The sequence below is a fragment of the Platalea leucorodia genome (assembly GCF_965183815.1).
Source record: "Platalea leucorodia genome assembly, chromosome: 16".
In the NCBI taxonomy this organism is placed as follows: domain Eukaryota; kingdom Metazoa; phylum Chordata; class Aves; order Pelecaniformes; family Threskiornithidae; genus Platalea; species Platalea leucorodia.
In genome coordinates, this window is record NC_138838.1 from 8228957 (window position 1) to 8250418 (window position 21462).

General features: G+C 51.2%; 2 protein-coding genes across 9 annotated transcripts in view; both read left to right on the plus strand.

Moving 5' to 3' along the window:
- The window catches only part of VPS53 (VPS53 subunit of GARP complex), a 75672-nt gene extending 60677 nt beyond the window's left edge, over positions 1-14995 (plus strand). The window contains exons 20-23 of one of the 8 annotated variants that reach the window (XR_014229906.1): positions 2088-2225; positions 5342-5446; positions 5828-7409; positions 14971-14995. Coding sequence is in view for 3 of the 8 variants with exons in the window: in XM_082328058.1 (XP_082184184.1) it covers positions 2088-2225; positions 5342-5446; positions 5828-5998 (414 nt within the window). In the remaining 5 variants the exon portion in view is untranslated. Of the gene's footprint in view, positions 1-2087; positions 2226-5341; positions 5447-5827; positions 10624-10678; positions 10781-14970 lie in introns of those variants that run through there. The other 7 variants (XR_014229907.1, XR_014229908.1, XR_014229909.1 and 4 more) reach the window with 7 other exon arrangements.
- RFLNB (refilin B) lies at positions 13064-19187 on the plus strand. Its single transcript, XM_082328063.1, has 3 exons — positions 13064-13306; positions 14971-15080; positions 16352-19187. Exons 1-3 carry the CDS (start codon positions 13103-13105, stop codon positions 16680-16682), a joined length of 645 nt encoding a protein of 214 aa, XP_082184189.1. The 5' UTR covers positions 13064-13102; the 3' UTR covers positions 16683-19187.
- The last annotated feature ends 2275 nt before the right edge of the window (positions 19188-21462 follow it).

Below are 21462 nucleotides of genomic sequence, written 5' to 3' on the forward strand. Positions count from 1 at the left end.
AAAATGAAACGGGAGCTTTACATCAAAACCTTCCTCTTTCTTAATGGAAAGCAAATGAGTGAAGCGCGGTTCCTGCTCATCTTGTGCGATGAGCAATAACCTGAGAGTGATTAATTGAAGTCTTTTTTTAAATAAGCATCTAAAGTGATTAACTGGTTGCCAGCAGTGGGCTTGTGTCTAATGTTAAAAGGTTTTAATATTACTGTATTGGAATAACAGGCCCAATTTCGTTCTCTAAAGCAGACTGGGAAGGTTTTTATTTGCCTGATTCACGGTGAATATATCTCATTATAAGTGGGACATACCTTCCTGGGGTTAGATGGACAGAGGTCTTCAGAAGCTGGTCTCCTCTTTCTCTGAAGCATGTAGGTCCTCAGTTGCCTTAGCATCTTTTGAACATCCCCCGGTCACCCACCAGCATCTTTCCACAATAGTTTCTCTCCCCTGGTGCAAGTGGTGCTGTGGAGTATGCTTTCCTGGCCTTCCCGGTCCTAAACACAGCTTTTCCTGCTGTTTGCTAATAATCATGTTGGAAATCTGGGCACTAGGGCGGTATTTACGGAGGTGTTCAGCATGGGGAACCAGACCTATGGAGTTTCATTTTCCATGGGTTTGTGTCTCTGACTTAACAACAGTTCTCAGCCCCAGCAAGCTTTGGCGGTGAGTTAGCAATGCCAGGGACCTGGAACGGATACCAGGGGGAAATAGGGTGAGGGGACAGAGCCTGCAAACGCTGCGTCTGTGGGAAGGGCTGCAGAGTGCGCAAAACTCCTGTTAGACATGAGAGAGTTTACGTGGGAAAGATTGAATTCCCCAACCATGGAAAAATCTTCCATGTCTGGGATCCCTCGTAGACACGCAGGAATCCAGCTATGACAGCCTGAGCCGACAGTAGGCTCCAGCAGCTCCGGGGTGCACGGAGCTGCTCGTTTGTGCTGTGGTTTCCTGACTTCCCAGGACGAGACTGATGGCATCGGTTCATCTCATGCAAACCATGAGACAGGCAGCACCCAGCAATGATACGCTGCCGCAGATAACAGGGTCCAGATTTGAACTGGCGTGACCCACTGCCCCTCCTCCTCGGCTCCATCCTTTCTATTTGAACTGAGCTCCCGCGTGGGCCGAAAGCTGTACCGTAAATGTTCATGTTGTTTGTGGTGACTGCTGGGGGGTTCTGCAATGCCCGTAACGTTGTGTGCTCTCCAGAACGAGCTTCCACCTGCTCCCGAGAGCTCTTTTGCAGGAAAAGCACTGAGTGTGCCCACAGCCCAGCAGGTTTTCGCACTCACTGCTGTATAAAATAAATTGTGCTCCTCTTCATCTAGTTTGATTTCAGGTTTCTGTCCTTCGCTGGTCTTGTCTCACCTCTTTACACATACCTTGTGCAATCAAAAGAGTGCAGTATTTAGGGTAATTTTGCTCTAAGAAATCCTAACCCACAGCATTTTATCATCAGACTGTGCTGAATTTGTGTCTGCCTTTGCTGAATGTGGTGGCTGCTGCTTGCTGCTTATTTAGCCGCTGGTCTGGTAAAAACCAGCATACAGGCTGTGAGTGTCAGTGTGCCACTGAGCACAGGATATTGAGCAGTTCTCAATGTAGCTGTATTGTGTTGCAGTTTTCTTCTTAAAAGAAAAAAAAAATCAGCAAGTTGTTGAGTAAATGCAGAAAACCTCACACGATGGGTGGCTGGGTGCAGGAGGAAGCACAGTGTTAATCCATTTGACCTCAGTATCTAAATAATGATACAGCTACAGGTAATCGAGATTGTTTCCCTTTATACTGTGGAGGGGAAGAGGACTGGAAATCCATGCCTTATGGGCCAGATGTTGAGCTGCCATAAGTCATTGCAAGTCAGCGGAGCAATGCTCTGTTAAAATCAACGAACAGTGCTGATATGTAGCCACGGGTGATCGTGTCTCCTTGAAGGGTCGTTACGTGGGTCAATCCCTCCTGTTCCTGCAGTCCAATTACCAGGACTTTTTTTCAACGTGGGAAGTGTTAAACTTTTAAGCATGTTGGATTATAGCAGCTAATGGAGGTTGGTAAAAGGGATCTGAATAACAGGGTGCGATTAACTATTGCAGCTGCTGCTGGACACTCACTCTCTGAAGATGGTTCTCCTGGATCTGCCCTCCATTGGGTCCCAAGTGGTGAGGAAGGCTCCTGCCAGCTACACAAAGATAGTGGTGAAAGGCATGACTCGGGCTGAAATGATCCTGAAGGTAACTCAAGACTTTTGATAACCTGCCAGCCAGACTGCTGGACTGGGAATCGGAGCGAGCGAATTCCAGGGGGCCCTTCCTTTGAACGCGGCAATCTGCAATTGCACATGAACGTATGCGAGCTTGTCCGGGTGTGCTGCCAGCTGCTCTACAGAACTGGCTTATTCGCCTTGGTTTTGCCCCCACGTTCTTTTAACATCACATTTGAGTTTTCATCCTCATTTTTCAAGGTAACAGAGGGCTCAAGTTCTGCTTACTAGGAGAGTTGGGGCACCAGATTCCCTCAGGAGCTTGTGAAAATCAGAGCTAGCATCCATAAGTGTCTGCTGCAGGGCAAACCCTCCAGTTCAGGTTACTCCAGGCCTTTGTGCAGACTCCATCACGCAGGGGAGCCAAGCTGTGCTTGAGTCACCTGTTTACTGTCTAGTGTAACAGCCAGTGCAAACATGTCTGGGTTACTGTACTCACCAGAGTCCTTTTTCATTTTCCAGATCTGGTGCCTGGAAAATGACCCAAAAGCAGTGTGTTGTCTTCATAAAAAGTAACAAGCAAAGCAATCTCCCCTTCCCCGCTGTTGCTGGAGTAAGGAGCTAGGTTTGATCCCAGGAGAAGCCGTGGGAGCTGTGCAGTTGTACCCTCCTGGGCGATGGGATCGTCCCCTGCTCACCGGCAATGCTGTGCAGATGTTCCTGTGAGCGAAGCAGTGGGACCTGGCGTCAGGCAGGACAGGCAGCTGCCAGCCAGAGCCTCCTGTAAACCGCAGCCAAGGCAAGGAAGGGGTGCGGAGTCCAGGCTCTCTCCGTGCTTGCCTTCCGCTCGGTGTGGCTTTGCTCCTGTGCCCAAAGTAATGTCACGGCTGAGTGTGCGTTCTGAATTCAGAAATTAGTTCTGCAGTTCCATGCTTTTGGAGTAAGGTGACCGAGATGTTAGTGGATACGTTAAAGCAAGTCTAAATTTTCTTAGAAATTACCTGAAGAAAAATACCCTGCTACTGCTAATACAGGAGCAGGGAAGACTGGTGCCTGTTGCACACAGAAACAGGTCTTTCCTTGGAGCTTATATGTGAATCAGAAAAGTAATGGAGTTAATTTGTCTACCCTTAACATCACATTGGCTTCATCGGGATTGAGATGAAAGCAGTACAGCAAGTGCCTTGGGCAGGGAGCGCAGGCTGCGGAGCGCTGCTGGTCTGTAGGATGCGGAGTAGCAGCGTCACTGCTTTTTCAGACATCCCGTGCTTGCCCTGCTGCTGCATAAAGCACTTCTGGCCCCAAGGGAGGGCTCGGTGTCAGCACAACTAGTAATTAAACAGCGATACGCTTAATGTCAGTGTAATCAGTGGGTGACGGGGCTGAATGGTTGGCTGGGGCAGGTTTGTTAACAGATCATCCTGAGCCTAGGTAGCCCACACACAGCGTTTGGGGCTGCTGTCAGCACCCATCTCTTGGGTTTGGGAGAAAAAAAAAAAAAGGCTCTTGGAAGTGCCTGCTCCCGCTGGACCACTGGTATTTCTGCAGGAAGGTTTCCTCGCGGGAGCCCAGAGCTGACTGGTCATCTCTGGCCGTTCTGATTGCCTTGTGGGTTGTCTCTTTTTATCAGTGCTCAGACTCTGCTGCTTCCAAATTGTACATTAAAGAGTCTTTTCCCAAAGAACTATTTCACCCCATCAGAAGCACAGGCCAATACACTCCTCCTCGGCATTCTCAGCGCTCTCCTACCCAGTACGGAGATGGTTCAGAAGCGATGCCCCTGTTGCGTACAACAATACCAGCACACAGTAGTGTACCCGGGCTTATACTGGTGCAGCTGATTCAGTAGGAGCATCACTGCGCCCATAGATGGCACAAACAAATTCATTCAGCTGAGCCCTACAAAGCCCAGATGCAAGCGGGGAGGAGGGCATCAGGGTGCGCACGTCCCGCAGAGCTGTTTCCTTTCTCCTCTGGCTACGCTGTCTGAAGTTCCAGCTTTTCATCTTGGCAGAAGATTTTTACAAGGGCTGTAAATTAAGGATTTATAAGTGTATACATGGCTATGATGTTTCATTGGTCTGAAGTGCAGGAAAAGAAAGAAATGTCTCGGTGACAGAATACGGTGTGGGGTGAGCTGGGTCAATGGAAACATATGGAAATGTTTTCAGAGACAGGGAAGAGTCTGGTCCTGTGCTGTTTCTGCCCTGCGCGCGTGCACACATACACACACACACACACAGACGCACACTCTCTTTCCCAGAAGGATGGGTCTGCTGCCCCACATTATCAAAAATGTGTTCTCTATGGAGCTCACTGATTATGTAAGGAAAATACGACGAGTAATCATCTTTCCAGCTTCAAGGCTATTTTACTTTTTTTTCCTGACATTGCTGGGACTCAGAGGGTGTGAGCTCTGGGGCAGAAGTCAGTGGGGGGTTCGCATGCTGCGTCCCAGTCTCTCCAGAGACGCGTACAAGAGGAGCTGCACCCAAAGGACAGAGCGGCTTCACGTGGCACCGCTCACCCGTCAGGTTTCATGCCAAAAGCAGGAGGACTGCAAAGCAGATTGCTCTGACCCATGCTGTCCTGGGGACGGAGGGAGCAACTGCAGGGTGTTGTCAGATCCCCCTGCGACACGCTGTCTCTGCTCTGCTCCGGGCAGGAGGGAGCGAGAGGGATGCACAGCCGAAGTGAGGGTCTGGGCTGCATCCAGGCTGCCTGATCCGCTGGGGACTTTCTAAGAGTTCCCACCACCACCAGCACTGCCTTTCTCCCCCGAGCAACTCCCCAGTTAGTCCTCCCCATGCAAGAAGATAAAATCTTGAGCTTTGCCAATGCGCCAGTGCCTGCCAGCTCACAGACGTACAGACAAAGTCCTGCTGCTCTTTGAAACGTGATACACAGCCCCTTGGGTCCGAGCACCGCTGCTGCGCGGAAAGAGACCCTGTCCTCCTCCCTGCTCCTTACTTTACTTCACTCACCTTTACCTCTCGGTTACTAGCAGCACGTACAGCCTCTTTCTTGTTCCTTAAGCATTTTATTTCAGGAGAAGCCAGTCCTGCTGTCACTCGTGTGCCTGAGTTGACTGAGCGCTGGCTTTAACTCATAGAATTTGTCTGATCTCTTTTTTTCTTGTCTTGGCAGGTGGTTATGGCTCCGCACGAGCCCCCGGTTGTGTTTGTCGACAATTACATCAAGCTCCTTGCTGACTGCAGCACCGACACTTTCCAGAAGATACTAGACATGAAGGTGAGAACCAGTCCCACAGAGTTTCTCCTTGTCTGCTAGTACTGCATTGAGATTGTGGGTGACTTTTTTCCAGTAGAAACATAGAGGGGTTTGGGAGTGGGAATGGCACTCTAAGGCAAGCGTATCCTCTGTACTTTGAAAGTGTGTAGAGTTGCTACTGAAGAACAACTTTTCAGTTCACTTCGCATGCTTATACCTGCTCTGGCTCCCAGGGCTGAGCTCAGTTGTCTCAGGATCATCCAGAGGTCTACATACAGCTCTGGGTGGGTGGACAAAAGGTTGAGGTTTGAAATGGGCTCTCCTGCAGCTCTTCTCATGCACGCCCATGCCCAGACCAGCGAAGTCTAACTGGCTTGCTTCGCTGTTCCTTTGCTCCCACAGGGCCTGAAGAGGAGCGAGCAAAGCAGCATGCTGGACCTCTTCCGCCAGCGCCTCCCGGCTCCCCCCTCCGGAGTGGAGAACGCCGGCTCCCTCTCGCTGAGCGCTCCTACGCCCGAGCAGGAGTCCTCTCGGATACGGAAACTGGAGAAACTCATCAAGAAAAGACTCTAAGTGAGCAGGAGGGAACTCTGTTGCTCAGGACTAGCTGCAGTGACTGGGAGCAAAGCTCGTCAGACTTACAATTTACAGTATGCTGCTGAAAAATCCCTGTCCTATCAATCCCACGCCCTGTGATCTCTTAACCGTGGCTCTGCATCTCCGTTCAAACCAAGGGAGGATCTGACCAAGGTGTTTGCCCGCAGACAGCTTAGCAGGAGTGAAACCCAGGACGTTGCTGGGTCCTCGTGATGGAGAAAATAGAGGCATCTGGAAGTCAGCAGCTATGAAAATGGTTTAGGTGGATTCAGAGAATATCTGGCTGGGATACACTTGGTGTCCCAGCCCTCAGCCTGGCTGAGCTCTCCTGCTGCAGCACTGAGGATTTTGCCTGAGAGCTCAGTGTTACTGCCCACTCCCTGTTGCAGAGCTGTTCCTCTGTTTCTTTATTTACTGTGGGGAGACCCAACCCCAAACCGTCACCACCACCAAAAAAACCCCAGACTCTAACAGCTGGGATCCAGGTACCTGCAGCTCCACTGAATTAATGAGGTGCTGAGGAGAGAACCCCAAAGCAGATTTCTCCCCTGCTCCCAGGACAGGCGTGCATAAACCACCAGTAAAACAGCAAGGCAAACCCTTCTCGGAACAGGAGGAAAGGGCTGAATTAACGCCTTCTGCACCTTGGCAAGCCTCCTGCCAACAAGCCGGCAGCCTTGGTCGCTGCTACAGGTTAAAGGCCGAACTAGACATCTGCGGAGCCCATCTCCAGCTGCTTGTTATTTCTCTCGCATGTGCTGGACTCGCCCGCTGTCCCTGATGGGAGTTCCCGTACCGCATCTTGCCCTGTCTCCACAAAGGGCCGTTCAGGGAGCAAGCGTCTAACGGCACCAGCCCCTCGTTCTGGTGCCAGCCGGCGTGTCCCGAGCAGGGGTGTGCCCCTTTGGCACCCTCGCTGCCCTGCAAGGAGAAATGCTGGAAATGTTGGCTTTAACAGGGAGCCTGGGCCTCTTCCCGGGATGGGATGCTTAAGCCAGCCTAAGACTTTGAGGTCCTTCCTCTCCTCCTCCGAGCTTCAGCTTGCACCGGTGCGGAGAGGAGGAGAAACAGGGGTGAAATGCTTTGGATATCTCAGCCACAAAGCCAGCGTGGAGCAGGGTTGGGGTCGGTGGACGTTTGTGCCCTCCCCGTTGTGTGAGCTCCCCCAAGGAGTCTCAGCGCAGGGAGAAATCGCCTCAGCATTAGCAACGCTGGATTTCTTCCCAAACTCCTCCGTACCCTTTTTGGGGGACTTTGAAGGCATATGCCCAACCATGAGCAACTGAATCCCATATGGGTTTAGGGGCAGATCGACCAGTTGTGCCTGCTTTAAACTCAAGCTTCACTTGTATGCGCAGGAAAAAGAAGTCCTGTACCAGTTTGGCAGGTGAGGAGCTATCGCACTGTCAGATGCCTTCTTGAGAGGGTCACGCTCCCCACCAGGTCAAGTTTGGGCCTTGGGACTGTATTTATTAGGGGCTGTGCTCACTAGGGACTATAGTACTCACTGCTGCACATCTGGGAAGGGGGGATCAGACACGCTCCAGGAAAATGAGCTTTTTCCACCCAAACCCAGAGCTTCCCTGGGACCGGGGAGGGAGGAGGTGAAATGAGAAATCCCCGAGTGAGGCAGAGCCGGGGCTGACGCTGTCTGCGTGTTCGTGCTTCAGCGCCGTCCCCTCTTGGGCGCAGCGGGGCTGCGTGTTCACAGGGGTGCCGGCTGCGCCCCTTCCCTCTCCTCAGCCCCGTGGCTGTGGGAGGGCAAATTTGGTGCCTGGCTTGGTAAAGTCCCGTCCTCCCTTTGCACAGCCGGCAGGTCAGCCTGCGCTCGAACAGGCAGGAGCTGATCACAGGATTCGAGCAGAAAGAATAAATCCGCAGAGGTGAAATCCTCCCTGGTCAGGTTTTCTAACGCTGCTGAGGCCGATCTGCTGCTGCAGCAAGGTGTGCGCTAACAGGTACGCTAACACCAACTCTTTAGGGTGTATTTGCAGGGGTCCCCAGGCTTGGGCCCGGGCTGCGGCCCACGGGCGCTCAGCTGCAGAGCCGTAGTGGTGATGTCCGTCGCAGAGCAGCAGTAACGGCAGTTGTGGGGAGGGACGGCAGTTTATCGTCACTCCGGTTTTACAAATCTTCCCGAGTCTGCTGCTGCTTCATTTATTTCCTCTCCTGATTTCACGTCAGGTGACAAAAGAAAGAACGGTTGTTGAAAGCACGTTGGGATTATGAACGGCCGTTCCCCAAGGACAGATTATCTCGAGGTGCATGTGCAGGACGGTTCACACGTTATCAAATGCCATAGCCAGGGAGGAGGAAACATGGGTTTGCAGAGATTCATTATTCCCGTGGGGGGATGAATAATTTATTTTAGACTAATTTTTCTTTGCTCTGTCTATGGATGACTCTCTAACTAAATTATGAATAGCTGCAGATGATGTTCAAGTTATCATCGCGTGTCTTTCCCCGAAGGCTTCCCCTGTTTCATTCTCTGCATTTCATTCTGGAGATAAGAGGAAATAAAAGGAAAAATCAATTTTTAGTTTCAGCCTTTGAAGAATGCTACAGGTCTGGGTGTTTGGAGTTCCACTTTTAGAGAGCAAGTCCGCTTTTTTCTACTTTTGGTATAAGGGTTTTGTCCCCCTGGCTCTTGGGTGTTTATCAGATTTGGCACGTCTGTATGCGTATGTTAGCTGTTTGGGGTTTACATGTCTGGGGAATGAAGGATGATTTTTTTTCTGTATAAAATGCCACTTTTTACGTTTTTTGGCTGAGGTGTAATTCTGGCTGTATGTCGGAGCGTGACACTGAAATGAATTAAACCGTTACTGATGTTCATCTGCTGGGTGTTTTCTGTACGACTGCCACGCAGCAAACCCCCAGGGCCGGGACGGACCTCACCCGAAACGCGCCGGACCCAGGGCTCCCTGCTGCCCGTCGCCATTGCCCTCTCCTGCAGCTTCTCTCTTTTCTGGCTTTTCCACCTTCTGCCACTTCAGCAAGCAACTCTCCGCTGTCAGCATCTGCATTCGCAGCAGCTCCCCGCGCCGTGCAGGCGGTTCCGCAGAGCTGACCTCGTGCTCCTAAATAATTGGATCATTTCTGATGACTTTAACTGCTGGAGAGGTTTCTGAGAGATCCTAATTTTTCCTTTGAAATTAAGAGGTAGCGCCTTTTTTTCCACACGATGGATGACGCTGGAGGAGTTTCTTTCGCTTGGAGAATTAATGACTCATTTGCTTTTCTCCTAGGGCTCTGCGGGTCCTGCCCCCTCCGCCCTTGGGCAGGAGCAGCCCGCGCCAGGCGACGCGGGTGTTTTATTTCTTTCACCAGATTTACAGCCGTGAGTTTGAGCATCTGAGTGACGATGTCCAAGTCTCCACAAGCCTTTTCTTGGACGCAGCTGGGCGGGCGGCAGACGCGGATGCTGTTCAGCAGCATCAGGCCACGGCTCTGCCGTGCTTAGGAAAATGAGCTGAAGCATTTGTCTTTGGGCTGTGTCGGAAAAGGCTTTGGCAGAAGGCGTTCCTCTGCGCGCCTGCTCCGCTGGGGCCGGTTACGCCAGCTAGTGCTACCGTCACCCAGAATTTTTAGGTTAAAGCCTGCGCTCATTCCCTTCTCTCACCCAGAGGAGGTCCACCGGTGCCAAGCCGGAATCCAGGTGGGAGCACGTGGGCTCGAGTACTTTGCTGGCCTCGCCTTTGAGAGCGCAGGGACGTCTCGGGGTGGCAGGGGCCTGGGGCCAGCGCTGCTCGGGTGCCGGGGGGTCCCTGCTGGGAGCTGGGCCCTCGCCTCGCCTGGAATGCAGGGTCACCAGGACCAAAGTACCGCGGTTTCCCTGTGCTCAGGCCCCTGGGAAGTAGCTGTGCCCTCCCGCTCCCGGCAAGACACGGGGAGCCCAGAAGGCTGCCATCGGGGTCCGGATGTCGTGGGGAGGGGAAAATCGGCCTTTGCCGCTTGCAGCACGTGGAGCTTCCTGAAGCCCTGGGAAAACCTCGGCTTGTGGCTTGGTGGTTCAGGAGGGCGGCAGCGGCAGGGCTGTAAAGCCGATCAAAACTCAGCAACTTCAGCGATGTGCTATCAGCATTCGTCCCTGCAGCCGAACCACTCGAACCGCTCCCAGGGCTCCTGTCAATCCCACCGCTTGGAAGCGTTGCTGTGAGCGTGGCTCCTGTGCCCGGCGGGTTCACGGTCTGCTCCGCGGGGAGCAGCCGGGCATTTCCCATTGCTTGGAAATAATTTTCCATCGTTATCAAATAACACAGGATCCTTCTGATTTGCCTCCCCCCGCACCGCATCAATGTGCCTATTGTTCGGTCGCTGATTAAGCCGAGCACGCCCGGCCCGGTGGAAAGTCCTTTATGGAAGGAGGATCTTGATAAGATACCCGTATCCGCTCTGTCCCGGCTACGCACAGGCAGTTAAAAAGTAAATAACATGGACAAACAGGCTGTGATGTACAGACAGGGGAAAAGATTCCCAATGCCATTGGGGATTGCATGGATCAGTACAGTTTGAGAGGCTTAAAAAGAGACGGGCTTTCTGAGAGGGCAGAGTACACGTGCCTTAAAAGCAGGACCCCTATATACAGCGGCTATCAATAGTATTTTAGTTATCAAGTAGTTAAAATTCCAGTTAAACACTTCCTTTTCATCCTAGCAGGCGAATTTGCATCTCTGGATGTTGGCACGACAGGAGATCCTCGGGTCTGAGCCCGGTGCGAGGCTGCGGATCCCCCTCGGCTGCTCAAACACCTCCGTTTCACCTGCCAAGCCCAGAAACGAGAGCCTGGAAGGGCACAAAAAAATTGTCATTTGCGTCAAGCCAGGCCAGAGCGGGAGGTTTTTTGCTAGTAAATAAAGAGCGGCAAGATGTCCAGAAGCGCGTGTAGCTCTGCTGATCCCAGGCGCAGCCGGCTGCGGCCTCGCGCCGCTCCCCAGGCACCGAGATCCCTGGCACTCGGACCCCGATCCCCACGGGAGCGGCCGTGGGGACACCCGCAGCCCTCGGGGCGGCTGCTGGGAGGTGCTACAGGTTCCACATCCCCCCAAATTGCACTGACTCAGTGGTTGGCAGCGTGGGTTTTAGCGCAGGAGCTGCACGGCAGCTCTGAAATAATGATCGTGTTCATCTGGAAACTGCTCCAGCTCCTTCTGAGGCGTCTAATTTCATAAAGGGCTTTTATGGGAGATTTTGGAGCGAGGAGCGATCAGCTTTCCCATTGCTCGTGGAGACCAGAATCTCTCTTCTTTTGGGATGTATTTAAATCAAAAGGAAGAAAACACCTGTCCAGCACATTTGCTCAGACCCCAAAGATTTCAATCAAAATTTTTAATGTTCTTTTTCTTTCCATCTGCATTTTTCAGCAAAGACAAACAGCCTCATAGTATTTCTTCAAAGGAATGTAAATTCCTTGAGGAAGTCTCCGGAGTTCCCAGCACCGCATAGCTGCAAACCACAGACGCCTACGGCTGAAAGCTCTGCTCTGCTTTTAATTTTGGGGCAGGGAAGGAATTCTTTTCAGGGGTTTGGGTTCACTTGTGCTGGGCCCGTCAGGCCAGACTGCTTGTTACTGCACAGGCGAGTGTTGACTTTGGCTGGCTGCAGGCAGTTGCTTTCCCTCCACAAGAGTATTCCCCCACCGAATCTGATGACACGGCGCAATTATTTCATTAGGATTTTCCAAAAAATGTTCCCTCGGTCTCATCTAGTGTTAGGAAGACCTTTTCCTTCTGTTTTCTTGTTTTGACTTCAGCAGCTTTGCCTGAAAAATGCAATTAAGGGTGGCAGTGCTGCTGCCTGGGTCCAAATCCTCGGTGGGGGCGGTTGAGAAAGAGCAGCCTGGGGGGGAAAACTATGAGTTTGGAAGGGTGTCGTTAAACTCCCGGGGGTGAGTGACGCCTGCGCGTGAGAGCTGCTGCTTTGCAGCCTAAACAAGGCCCCTGTTTCCACTGCAAGCTGCCCTCCGAGAAAGCCGGGGCAGCTGCTGCTGAGGTTGAGCGATGGGAGAGGGTGGCTGAACCGCGAAGGGACCGGTGTCCCCCCGTTTCCTCCCCGGTCCCCGCTCTCATCCCAGTCCTGCCCCAGTGGCTGAGCGAGCACCGCGCTGCCCCGTCCCTGTGCCGGCATTAACCACCATGGCCTGTCCCAGGCCCGAACTGGCTGTCACCCGCCGGGAGCGCCCGGGCGGACGGCGGGGTCAGGCCTGGTCTTGGCAAAAACACTTTACTTGACAAAGCCGGTTGCGGTGCATGGACACAATTAATAATTCCCGGTTGCATTTCTGTACCCTCCATCCCAGGCAGCTGTGACACTCGGTCCAGGGGTGCCTGGGGGCTTAACCTGGCTGCCAAAACGCCCAGCGGAGCCCTGCTATTGGGGAAATCAGCGTGTTGGAGGTGGGGACAGCCCGGCAGGGTCCGGCAGTGGGGGCTTGCTCTTACAGTGCTCCCCAGAATCCCTGCTGGCATGGGAAGGGGCAGCGCATTAGGCTGGTGCACAGTCCATAGGTTGGACTACGGCCGTGTTTAGTGCAGCCCATCGGGAGCTGGTTTGGCTGCTGCCGTGCGGCTGGGGACGGGAGCGAGGGCGCAGCACCCAGGCAGGGACACAGACCGGGGATACGGGGATGGGGGCACCGAGATGATGGGAACACTGGGATGATGGGGGCACCGGGAGGATGGAGACACCGGGAGGATGGGTGCACTGGGAGGATGGGGACACCAGGATGATGGGGGCACTGGGAGGGTGAGGGCACTGGGATGATGGGGACGCTGTGAGGATGGGGACACCGGGAGGATGGGGGCACTGGGGGGATGACGGGGACACCGGGGGGGTGGGGACATCGGGAGGATGGGGACAGCGGGGGGATGAGGGCACCGGGATGACGGGGACACCGGAGGGATGGGGGCACCGGGAGGACGGGGACACCGGGGGACAGGGGATGGGGCACCGGGCAGAGGAGGGAGCAGGCCCCGCCCCCGGCCGTGACCCCGCCCCCGGCGCCCCGCCCCTCCCGCCGCCGCCCGGGCGCAGCCGGCGCAGGGCGCGGAGCGGCGGCGGGCTGGGGGCCGCGGCTCCGCCATGGTGGGGCGGCTCAGCCTGCGGGAGGTGCCCGACCTCCCGGACATGAGGAAGCGGGGCGACGCGGGGCTCGACAGCCCCGACTCCGGGCTGCCCCCCAGCCCCGGGCCCGCCCCCCCGCCCTGGCTCCTCTCCTCGGGCAGCCCCGACCGCGCCGCGACCAACGGGCTACCGGAGCCCGACCCGCCCGCGCCCGCCGCCGCGGTGAGTACCGGCACCGGCCGCCCCCGCGCCCCCTCCTGCGGCGCCGTCGCCCCCGGGGCCGGCGGGACCCCCCGCCCCGGGCTGCAGAGCGGCGGGGGAGCGGCGGCCCCGGGCCCCCGCCGCCGCCCCGCCGCCGGTGCCGGGCTCGGTGCCGCTGCGGCAGGTGCCGGGCCCCGCGCCCCGGGGGCTGCCCGCCGCCGGCGTCAGGCGGAGCGGAGCGGAGAAGCCGCTGCCCTTTGGACCCTGCCGGGATGCATCGCCCCGGGGCGGGCGGGCGGGCGGGCGGCGGCTCCCCGGGCTTCGCGCTCCGGGCCCCGCCGCATCCTCTGAGGAAGGGCGGGTGGCGAACCAGCCGGGGGGCCGGCACCGGGGCGGCCGGCGTGGGGACGGGTTGGAGACAACGGACCTCCGTTTCCCTCCCGTCCACCGACGTCTCCTGCTGCTGTCGCGTCCCTTAATGCGCCCGCACCGGGAGGGAGCCCGCCGGGGAACCGGGGCGTCCGCAGGCAGGGCCGGGGCCGCGTTGGGTCAGGGGAGCCGCGGGCATCTTCCAAAGCCGCCGGCTTTGGGGCCGGTTCGTGCTGATGCAAGGGACGCCCCTGTCCCTCCTGCCCCAGGCAGGGGTTGGGACGGTGTCACAGCACGTCTGTGAAAATCCCTGTGGGAAATGAACTCCGGTTATTCCAGAGAGCGACCCAGAGTAGGACGTTTGTATGTTAAACTCTGGTTTCAGTTGATAGTATCAGATAGAGATGTGCTAGTTTTTCACAAAATGATTTTTGAATGGTGACGCTGAGCTGTTGGTACAAATTGGGAAGCGAATATCTAGAGGAAAGATCCCTTTTCTACAGGGGTGCTGCCATGAAACTGAAACAGGCCATAGGAGAACCAACCGTGTGTTGAACAGGAGAGATGCTCGCAGCCCCCTCGCCCCTAGATAGTAACGCACACGTGCAGAGGTGGCTTCAAAGCCACCAGCGGGTTCCTTCCCTTCAGGGCCGCCTTGGTTTCCGCCTGGCTGTGGGACGCTGCCGGGCCGGTGTTAGCTCATGGCGCTGCCCATCCAGGAGAGCGGCACGGGGATGCTCCGTGAATCACCGCTGAGAGGGAACGAGTTAATCCTTCCCAACAGGTCATGTGTGAATTTAGACAGGTTGGATTTAATGCCTTCAAATAGTAGGCATGGCGTAGCTGTGAACCGAGGAGGCTACTCACGGTGAGATGCCCTGCAGTAATTTCCTGCTGTGGTCTGCCCCTGGGGATATCTGATGAATCCAGCAAGGAGAGCGCTCTCATACACTCATAATGTTAGCTATAAATTGAACTTGCGCTCATACAGCGAATGGACTGTAGTTCGTGCTGCAGAAGGCTGCGCTGCGCCGAGGGGCTGTGTTTCTCTCTCATTTCCCAGAGTGGCTCCTCTGAAGTAAGCTCCTGGAGTTAGGACTTGTCTTCAAAAAACACACCTCGCCACATCGTTGATGCTGTAGACCAGTGTCAAGTCAGAGCTGCAGCTTGCACCTGTAGGCATGTCTTGGACTAGCAGATCCTCTTGCACGTGAATGTGAACCTCGACATCTCTGTACCAAGGGCTAAATAAATGCGTTTTCTTGAGAATATACTGAATTGTGACATAAAGAGGATTATTTTTGCATTTTTTGCAGAATTCTGTGTTTTCTCCCAGCCCTGTTCTCCCCAGCTGCCCTCCAAGATTGTGTCCTTTATCCTTTGGCGAAGGAGTTGAGTTTGACCCTTTACCACCAAAGGAAATAAGGTAAATATTGTGTTACAGTCATCTAGTTTTGAAGGAGTTAGCATGTAAAGGAGTAGTTAGGCCTTATCAGTGCCTGTGAGTCAAGTTAATTTATTTGCAGAGCTATTGTTCCACGCAGCTGTACATTCCTGGACCTGGACATTTTGAAGGAGTGTTCAGCCTCTTTTAATTCCATATGGTTTTTTTCCAGGAAGACTTTCCTGTATTTTACTCTCTTGCTTTTACTTCATTGCACTGCTCCAAAATGTTGCCTTTCAACTGATTAACCAGAAGGTAATCATGAAGGAAGATCTTCAAAGCAGCCATCTTTCTAGAACTATTTTATTAGGGGAAAGGAATTTTGCTGTCCTAACCTCATGGGTTTGTAATAAGTACTTTCTGTCTTATCAGCTGTGGCTGGTTGTGTGAACTAAAAGAAAAGTTAATATTAAGAGAGTGCATTTTTTTTTTTTAAATCACTTTGCAGCCTGTGAATTATTCCTTTGAACATCATGATTTGCAGTAATGAGAAAAGAAGGCTCCCAGTTGATCACTGTGCAAGCAGAGGTAGACTGATACAATCAAAGAGAAGCCTAATGCAGGGGAGGGTAGAAAGCGGTGGTTGCCCTGGTGTGGGGAAGGAGCCTGCCCCGTGGCTGGAGCTGAAGGCAGTTGGCACCGTGAAAAAGCTAACACAGAGTTGTCGCACTGTGAAGGAGATGAAAACTTTCTTCTGCAATCCAGGCACAGAGGATTTTCTTGCCAGCAGAGTCTGATGTGCAAATTGTAGTATTTTCCTGCCAGTTGAATCTTCAGAGAGTGCCCCATGCCGGGAGTGATAGCAGAGAACTCCTGTGTGACTCTTGGCAGAGGAGAACTGAGAAAATAACGTGTGCTTCCATGACTTGGCACTCCGAGGAATTAGGGTGCTGAGGTGTAAAACCTAAATGTGGATCTAGGCCTCTGGGTGTAGGCACTGGTGTTTGAAGCAGGTTCTTAGCTTCATAGAACTCAGGCTTAAAACGATGGACATGAGGATTGAGAAGATGTTTGGTGGTGCTGGCAGCTGGACAAAACAGTGACAGTGCCGGGCGTGCTGCTAACATAAGGCTTTTTCCCTAAAGGAGTGTGTGAGACACCAGCAGGCAGCGTTTGCGTTACGTGGCTGTTCCTGCGTTGAGGTGGAAGGCGCAGGGCTGGGGAGCCGCCCCGGTACCCGATGGCTCTGTTTTCCAGAAAATGCAGCTTACTACTCCAGAGCAAAGCTCACGCATGTGTCTCTTGTGTTTCAGGTACACGTCCTCGGTTAAATACGACTCGGAGAAGCACTTCATTGATGACATCTATATGCCAGTGGGCTTAAGCATTGCTTCTTGCAGTCAGACGGTCATCTGTGTCCCAAACTGCACGTGGCGCAATTACAAAGCGGAGGTCCACTTCGAGCCCCGCAACAAACCCCAGCGTTTCACCAGCACCACCATCATTTACCCGAAGCACGCCAAGACTGTGTACACCACCACGCTGGATTACAACTGTCGTAAGACCATGCGGCGGTTCCTCTCCAGCGTAGAACTGGAAACTTCGGAGTACCTGGGGAACGACTGTGTCCTGGATGGTTGCTGACTGACGGCCGTCTCTCTTGCTCTGATCCATCCCAGTCCCATCTAATGTACTGTGCCAACTCCACTAGCTAAAGCGGGTACAGACCCTCTTCCTCAGCTCTTAATTCCTGCTTTAAGCATCAGAATGGCCTGAACGCAGTTTTCTGTGGGAACATAACTTAGTAAGGAACTTGTTTCTTTGCCTTTAAAGTTGTGAGTTCCCTCCCCTTCCCCGCAGTGCAGTAATCAGATGAAAATAAGGGGAAGTATTTTCCCAGAGAAAAAATTGACAGGTAAGAAAGACTGTGGAATAGTGCCTGGCAGGTGGAAATCCGTTCGATGCTTTGTGGTGATGTGCAAAAATAAGGGCAGTTCGCTCTCTTGCGGAGAATCTACCAGGTCATTTGGTTACAGATAGCCAGAGCTGTCATTCATTTCAGTGTAGATCGCGAGACTGTTTTCTCTGAAGAACCATCTCCTGGAAATTGCTGGAAAAATCTAACAGAGAAAAATCTGGAATTCTGCATTTAACAGGCACAAAAATGTTATCCTATGGCATTCATGTCCGGTTTGAAGGTGTGAGTTGGAAAGAAGAGGAATTCTGAGTAGAGCAAACTGCTTTTGCAGCTCCAGGCAGCAGAGAAAGGATGAGGTAATTCAAGTTCTTTAGGTGAATGGCGCAATGTATCTTCTGTACTTACAATGACTTCTGCAGCGCTGTAGTCTGTGTAACACGCTAGCATTTGTGTACTATGTGTAGTAGGACTTGTAATGAAGAATATCAGGGCAAAAATTATCCCTCTATTGTTGGAAAGTCAAGACTTGACAGTGTGGTGGTGGAAAAACACCAGTGCCTAGGTTTTGTCAACGTTGTTCTGTCTGCACTACAGGAGTTGTAATTAGGAACGTTTCAGGAAATGCACCATGTGTACAGGGACCTGGAGTGGAGAAGGAGATGCTGGGATCAGGTGTGAGACTCTGTCGCGGTGGGGGTTGTGAAGAGGTAGATGGTAGCAAAGGACAGGCAAATTTTTATTGCATAGCAAAATCCACAGCTGTAGCTCTGCTTCCCCATGGAGCTTCTCATTGCAGAGGTTCGTGTCTTCTCTGGACTTGAATATTCAGGACGTCACTGGGATGGGGTAGCATTTGCCTGTCTATAGGCTGTTGAATAACCCCTCCAGTCCCAAGTGCATGATGAGTTTGGGGACCAAAGGGAATAACTTCAGATACTATGGAAGGCCATCTGGATGTTATGTGCATTAGTTTATCGTGCACTTTGATGAAAATAAGACGGAGAGGTTTCTTACTTTACCCAGATGGTTTTGTTTTTGTTTTTTTTTTTCTATATTGACAGAGAGCAGTGTAGTGTGGAGAGCATCTGCTTTTGGGAGCGTGGCTTACGTTGGTGGCTAGCGTGGTGTAGCAGCTCAGAAACACTTGGTAGACTTGATTTAGCTGGACACAGCTTTTCCATGTATTCCAAAACTCCTCTGAGGTGCGGGTCACCTTCTGGTTCAACATCAGCCCTGGACCTGCTTTAAAGAGGACTTCGCTAGTGCGTGGCCTCAAGGGTGAATTTTGTCAGTGGCGAGTTAGAAACTCGGGAGCCTGTTCTTGAGCTGTCCTTAGCGCGTGTTCGTGCAAGTGCGATGAATGGTGTGGGAGTGTACTCTAGTGTGAACTGAAATGATTTGGGAGACTAAAAATGCAGCAGGAAGGAAAGCTTGAGTTTGTGTGGTTTGGGTTTTTTGTTGTTTTGGGTTTTTACTTATTTATTAGCTCAGAACAGAATGTCCTTAGTCTTTGGTACTTGCCTCAGAAAACCGGATCCTAAAACCAGGGTGACAGAGGATGCCAAAGTCAGGTAGGCATTGCTCCAGAGTTGTTAAGAGCAGCACAGCCTTCTCAATAAACATGTTAGTTTCAGACTACAGTATTTAGGAGATGTGTCTTAAATACCTGTTGCCATTCTCCCCTAAACGTTGCCCCAAGATGTACTTCTTGCATAACAGAAGGCACAACTCAGCCCCTAAGTGTGTGGGGTTTCAAATGGACAGAACTCTTCTTTGGGGAAGCTATTGCATCATGGCTCGCTTCGCAGTTTCGTGTACCTTGCTCCTGAAACATCTGGTGCTGGCCACTGTTGGACACAGGACGCTGGAAGAACGGACCCTGGATTGCTCCGACAACGGTCTTCCAATGAATTCGTTTGCAGGAGATCTGAGAGAAGATTATTTTAAGTTGTAATCGTTAATTGTCCCTAGTTAAATTAGAAATTAAATGACCCTTACACTATGGTTTTAGGATAAAGCACCTGATTTTTATAAAGCAAACAAACTTAATTATGTACCTCTTAAAAATATTTTAATTGGTAGAGATACCTTTTAAATTATTTATGTTCCAACATTTGCAAAGCTCTGATTAGCTTTGTGCAAGTGTTCCGATATCTGTGACGTTTCCCACCCCCTCCTTCTAATTTTCAATTTGTCTTTTACTTTATTGGTAATAAATGATCTGAAAACCATCATATAGGGAAGTCTCTTTATTTTTCATTCAAAGCTTTTCAGTGTTTATTGTGGTATTTACTTAGCAATAAATACATAATATATCCTGCCATTCCCAGCTCCCCTCTTGTTTCTCTTATATCATGTGTTGCTGTTGTTTACATATTCTGGGAAGGCATTTCCTATATAAAACTGTATTTAAAACAAAACCCACACCAAATGTTGTGGTTTTATCTGTTTAGTAAGAGACTTGAAAAAGTGCCTTGAAGACAGCTGAAAATCCTCTCCAGTATGTATTTGAGTCTTTCATCTGGTATAGTTTTATTTTTAAAGATTAGTTTCTGGTATGGATTTCAGCATATCCTGCAAGTGAAGCACTTATCCTTTTCAAATATAACAAGTATTTAACCAGACAGGAATTTCTTTTTAATATTGGTTAAAAATGTAGATGCTCAAATGCTACTTTAGTAAATACAGCATAAAAATAAGACTAGAATGTGTTATGCATTAAACTTTATAAAAACAAAATAGATGATTACAACTATTGTGTTGAGAGAAATGCTGTAGTGTTTTTCTGGATACTTAATCTGTTCTTTAAACCCTTCTGAATTTGCAGGCGTGCTGATTTTGTTAGTATCTCTGGCAGAGTAGAAGTGGATGCAATTGAACATCAGTTAATTAATTCATAACGGGATTTTTTGCTTACTTTTCATTGTTCATCTGGTTATCTGCTTGCAAAAGCTCTAGATTTGCATGTAATGACATTATTGGAATCTAGGGAGCTTTGAAGCTATTCTAAAGCACGCCGCTGCTCCTGCAAAGGTCTGTGCAAGCATTTTGAGTATCATGCAGTGTCTAAAGTATTAAACAGGAGAAAAGGCGTATATAAACATCAATTGCTGTATAAAAGACAGTCCATTTGAAGAGCCATTAAGAAAAAACTTTAGACATCAGAACAGTATCTTTCAGGAGGACTTCAGGAAAAACTTTCTCTCCTTTCAGATGCGCCATCTAACTTCCAAATACTTCCTTTAGTGTGGCCTGGGCTGTTTTCCATTAATATTGCAGTAACACGCTGTACGAAAGATGTTCCTTTACTATGAGAAGTTGAAGTGGGGGAGTACAAGGCAGCTTACTGTTTGATGTGATCTTTAATTCATATTGGCCAAATGGGCTTCTGGTTAGTACATACCATGACAAGGATAACCCCCTCGTTATAGGTGTGCTCCATTTTCCTTGTATATGTGCTGTGCTTCTCCAGAATGTGAAATCGGAGGGTCTGATACAATGAATTTTGGTAACAAAATAAAATACTGTACCTAACAATTAGATCACAGGCCAGGAGACGAGGGCTGGATTCCAATCCCGATTTTGCAGCTCACTCAGTTTCCAGTACTAGGTAAGTCTGTGTGCCTGCAAATCATTTTAGCCTCCAAAGAAGGTATCCGGTCATTCAGCTGCCCATACTCAGTTTTCCCATCTGCCACAGGGCTGTGGTTGCTGGTTTCCGGACCAGCAGTTCATGATGTGAATACCTGAAAAGCTCAGGTGTAATGCAGTGAGTGTTATTTTGAAACGGACTAATAGCAGTAACTAGGGATACTCCAGGACAAATAGGCAGTATGGAAAGGAATGCTTCCAATTGTTGAAGTGGTCTGAGTTGCATCCATATTTTAACTAAGAGGTTGGTTTGCTTTTAAAATATAAATGTCCTGTTCTCCACACAGATGTAAGACAGTGAGTAATCAGCACTAAGCTACAGAACTTGTTGAGAGATTTGGGTGACACCAGTGGTTGCAGCTTGGAGATTGTGCTAGCTCGTCAGCATTCAGGACCAGTTCACGCTTGCTCCTCCAGAAAATAACTGCAGCAATCTTCTTTACATACTGTGTGATCGCTGCTTGTGCATGATGCCCTGCAATGAAGTAATGGGGAATGCCTGACAGTTGGGCATGGCTCAGCGAGCAAATGTTGCTGGATATACGATTCGTACCGTTTCCTTCTGTTCATCTTATAGATACACAGCCTTTCTTCCTCTGCTACAGGATCTTCAAGAATCCCGTCCCATCGAAGGCTTTCGTTAAGCTGAGCAGAAAGCCTTTGATCTGTTTGACTAGAGTCCAAAATGGTGGAAGTCGATACTACAACCTTGTTTATTTCTGCATCCTTCTGATTCTCTTTTGGACTATTTTGGGCTGAGTCATGGTTCCTCCCAGGACCTGGGATTTCAAGTGATGGAGGGGAGCAGGCCTGCTGCTTTCTGGTTTTGTGGTGGTGTTTATCTGTTAAAATGAT